A 4,515-nucleotide genomic window follows, 5' to 3' on the forward strand; every position below is an offset into this window, starting at 1 on the left:
CTAGTGAAGAAACAATAATAAACGATGAAGGAACTTGATTATGATGAAACTGAAATCTATTTAAGTTCCAGCATGGAGAATGTTCCTCAAAGAAGTTGGTGGTTAAGGTAAGGGAACTTGGTTATCAATTGGAAAGATGAATATGTGTTGTGTTCAATAGGAGATTCAAGAGTTTGAGATGAAGTACAATGTGGCGGTTCTCATCTCAAAAGGTCTAAACGAAGAGCACAAATTCCACTTCACGTTCCCTCTACTTATTTTGTTCCATATGCTTCTTTATATATCCTTTAAGCTTGCGCTTTAATTGGTCTATTCATGCAATCCATTTCTAACTTTTTAGCTCTGATCTTTACTTGAATTTTAACTTCTTATTTGTCAAGTTCAATTAAGGGTTTTGAAGTTGGGCCTTTGGATTGTGAGTTGGAAGTTAGTGTGGAAATGGTATCCGTGTTTGAAAAGTGAGTACCTTGAGGCTTTTAGGAACAACAAGTGTTTAACTAGTATATACTTACTTATTATATGGTGGTAGGTGTGACATATGACTTTAAGTGCATATAATTTACGAAAAACAAACGTGTGGAACAATACCCTTTTTGATAATGACAAAAGGGGGAAGAATATGTATGATGCTTATGGTATGCAGTAATTAAGTCTAAAGTTATTACATCATGATTGTTGAAAGTATTTATATATTGATAAATGATGTGTATTGCTAAGTTCCTAACTATTAAGTTCTTGTGTATGTTCTTAACTTGTTTAAATGTTATTTCCTTGAAAAACTAAGGGGGAATAAATGTACAACGATTATCCTTTAATATGTGATGAGCATCAATAGTTTGTCATCATCAAAAAGGGGGAAATTGTTGAGCAATTAGGTTTTGATGATTATAAACTAATGATGATTATCTATCTAACGTGTATGTTAAGTTGTGCATAGAAAAAGCAAATTATGCTTGGAACAGGATACAAGGAACCTGAGTAATGACAGGTATATATGTAAGGAACTTGAGCAATATAGGATAAGCAATAGAGGAACAAGAACAACGATAAGTGTTATGGTTGATAAGCATGATGATGGCTAAGGGACCATGAAGGTAACTATGTAAACATGTGTTTACATATGTTAGCTTCATAAGGTAAGTATCCTATACATATATAGGTTATGTATGTGTAGGAGTCTTTTAATTTAGTTTAGTTTTCTTTATTGTTTTTATAAATAAAAAACTAACCTTCTGTTTTACTTTGTTATTCTCAGAAGTTTGCTCAGTTCGTCATCATCAAAAAGGGACAACTTGTTGATCCTTATGAGGTTTTGATGATGATGTTAAGAATTGAGCAAACTTCCATTTAATAAGGATTTTCTAGTGTTGTGATGTTTGCAGGTTCAGTAAGCGTTGAGGGCTGAAGTAGGAATTGAAACAGAGGAACTTTAGAGGATCCATGAGGATACAAGTAAATTTAGAAGAAGAGTTCCAGGAATGGAACTTCCAGAAGTTTCTTAACAAGAACTTCAAAACGGGTTGTAACGACCTGGTTTCGGTGTAATGCTGGGGAAAACCCTAAGATCCAGAATATATCAAGACTACAGGATTCCAGAACAAGAGTTTCAGAGAAGCAACATGAAGACAGAGAAATAGAAGTATATTGCTCTAGGATTCATGTAAGTATGTTGGACATAAAAGTCGGTCTGGAACAAGTCTATATAGAACCAAGGTGAATTCCAAACAGTCAATGAAATTAGAGTAACTGACTTGTCAGGAACTCAGAGACTGTCAGAGTTCAGGAACCTAATAGGAACTTAAGTATGAACGTCGTTAAAAGTCGGTTTTAATGATATATATATTTACCTTATACGTGCATATCTTTTAGGGATTTGGTTTTACTGAATAAAGATATTTATCTTCTAATAAATCCCTTTTGGAAAAAGATAAGATTGTTTAAAAAGTATTTTAAACAAAAAGATAAGTTTTGAATAAAATCTGATTTTATGCTAAGTTTATCTTATTATTATTGACAGTTTTTATTCTTAACAAAAAGATATATTTTCGGAAAACTGATTTTTAGAAAATATCTTTTAAACTTATCTTTTCAGAAAATCTATCTTTTTCAAGATGAAATGAATAATTCGAGTGTACTATAAATATGCTCATATGCATTCATTCAAAGTTGAGGCTGACGAAGTGTAGTGGTCGTGCTTAATGGTTTTATCCTTCACCACGAAGCTAAGTCAGTCCTCCTGGTCAAAGTTCCTATCAGGTTTTTGGTTACAATACGTCTAGTGAGTTCCAGACAGATCTTGAGTGTTCAACATATTAGTTTTATCTCTTTATTCATAGATATGTATTTAGGGATATTCGATGAGATCTTGTAATGGGAAAAGGGTTTTGAGTGTTTTGTATTTTGGGGTGAGATTGTGAATTCTCTTAAATTCACGCTTGTGTATGAGTTTGAAATCTGGTAAAATTCGAGTGGTAGCTGTGAGTGCACAGTGAGTGAAAGGAACCTGAGAAGTGTCTTGGGTCACCTAGGAAGTTTCCTGGGTAAAGGGAGAAAAAGGGTCCTGAGAAGTGTCTTAGGTCTGGTAGGAAGTGTCCTATCATAGAGTCAAGTGTCCGTGGCGGAACTTGCAAAGCAAAGGTCTGTGTAATAGGTTATACTAGGAGAGTTGCCTATTATAGTGGAATTTGTTTATAAGTCCCAATAGGGCCGAGGTTTTACTTCCAGTTAGGCACTGGATGGTTTCCTCGTAAAACTTGTTGTGTGCTTTAAGTTCCTTTACGTTTTGTTTTTAATTTCCGCATAAGTTCCGCGATTGGAACCTACTACCATTCACCCCCCCCTCTTGTAGTAGTTCATCTAAAATGACACAACCACTCGCTAAAGCGAGTCGCATTTGGTCGGTTGCTGAGGATGAAGCTCTAATTGGGTTATACCTAAAAATAAGTGATGATGCGCTTCGTGGTACGAACCAAAAGGCATCCGATCTTTGGTGAAAAGTTCATGCAGCCTACTGTAAAGTTCAAGCGGAGAAGCCGCATATACTCCCGCCAAGACCTATGAAGAGTTTGGAGACACATTGGAGAAGAATGGCAGCTGATTTGCTACAGTGGACTAGTTGCTATGAGGAGGCTGGCAAACTTCCTGAAAGTGGAAGTGGTTACAACGAAGCTGATCGAATTAAAAATGCTTCCAAGTTGTTTTATCTCTCCTCTAATCCACAACATAATTTTGCATTTTTGCATGGAGTGGATCTGGTTAATGAAGACCTGAAGTGGAGGATAAAATTAAAATGGGGTCTATCAAAGGAGGAAAGAAAAGGTTGTGGTGCTGATGATGAGGAAGATAGTAGTGGAAGTGGGAAAAGGTCTAGGGATGCGAGTGACGGATTTATGTCAGGAGGCCTACCACGACCTGACGGTGTCAAAAAAACAAAGGCTAAGCGTAAGGGCAAAGCAGTTGCTTCCGATAGTGCAATTTTGAGCATTAGTGAACAGATAAAGGCGTGCACCGAGGTTAGAGAACGGGAGGCATTTACCCAAATTCAGTTTTCCGTGAATAACCAAATACAACTTGGGGTATTACTTAGCAGACGACATTTACCCAAAATGGGCTACTTTTATTCAAGGTAATAACACTTCCTCAACTTCAGAAGGATAAATTATTTGCTGATAAACAAGGTGCGGCTCGGAAGGACGTTGAACGAGCTTTTGGGGTTTTACAGGCTAGGTTTGCCATTCTACGACAACCTTCCCTTGCGTATGATGAAGACATTTTGTGTGACATAATGAAAGCTTGTATCATTGTGCACAATATGATTGTCGAAGATGAACGACACAACTACACTCGGGCCGAAGTTTTAAGAAGGTACTATGAACAAGATCGTCCGCAAATTACAAGACCAACTACAAGTGCTACAGTTAACAACAACGAGCCTTTTGAATTCAATGTTGGCCGACCTCTTAACGTTGATTTCGAAACGTATGTCCAGAGAAGAATGTCTCTACGCGATAGAGACACTCATGTTTAATTAAAAGCAGATTTAGTGGAACACATTTGGCAAAAATATGGTTCTACTAATGATTAAAAATTCAATTATCGTATGATAACAATTTAATCTAGTCTAATGTAATGGTACGTTAAAGATTGAATGTAGTCTTGGTTTGTACTAATCGTTAATTATCTTGTAGTATGTATTAAATGTAATCGTATTAAATGTAATCGTTAATTTTCAATATTATTAATTTTTTTTTTGAAGGAAAAAAAATTAAAAAAATAGTATAGTTGTAATTAGTAGCACTAAAACTTCATTAAACAAAATATATTATATAATAGTATGGTGATGTGTAAGAGAGTGAAATGTTGGTGGGGTATGTGAAAAAGTAGAAGAGAGAATGATGAACAATTTTTTTTTTGCTCACTAGTGGGATAGAATTTGCTCACCAAAAATGCTCATGGGTTTGTAGAGAGAGAAAGTGGCTAGAGAGAGGATGAACATTTTTTTTTTGCTCACTAGTG

At 35.6% G+C, this 4,515-nt stretch overlaps 1 protein-coding gene across 1 annotated transcript; it reads left to right on the plus strand.

Moving 5' to 3' along the window:
• The first annotated feature begins 2,861 nt into the window (after positions 1-2,861).
• LOC110715918 lies at positions 2,862-4,027 on the plus strand. Its single transcript, XM_021894537.1, has 3 exons — positions 2,862-2,961; positions 3,007-3,512; positions 3,626-4,027. Exons 1-3 carry the CDS (start codon positions 2,862-2,864, stop codon positions 4,025-4,027), a joined length of 1,008 nt encoding a protein of 335 aa, XP_021750229.1.
• The last annotated feature ends 488 nt before the right edge of the window (positions 4,028-4,515 follow it).

This window comes from Chenopodium quinoa, unplaced genomic scaffold (genome assembly GCF_001683475.1).
Source record: "Chenopodium quinoa cultivar QQ74 unplaced genomic scaffold, ASM168347v1, whole genome shotgun sequence".
Lineage (NCBI taxonomy): Eukaryota > Viridiplantae > Streptophyta > Magnoliopsida > Caryophyllales > Amaranthaceae > Chenopodium > Chenopodium quinoa.

Coding starts and splice junctions, on each gene's coding strand:
- LOC110715918 (XM_021894537.1), top strand. CDS start 2,862: ATGACACAACCACTCGCTAAAGCGAGTCGCATTTGGTCGGTTGCTGAG. Junction 2,962..3,006: donor AAGTGATGATGCGCTTCGTG/GTACGAACCAAA, acceptor AAGTTCATGCAG/CCTACTGTAAAGTTCAAGCG. Junction 3,513..3,625: donor AGATAAAGGCGTGCACCGAG/GTTAGAGAACGG, acceptor CTTTTATTCAAG/GTAATAACACTTCCTCAACT.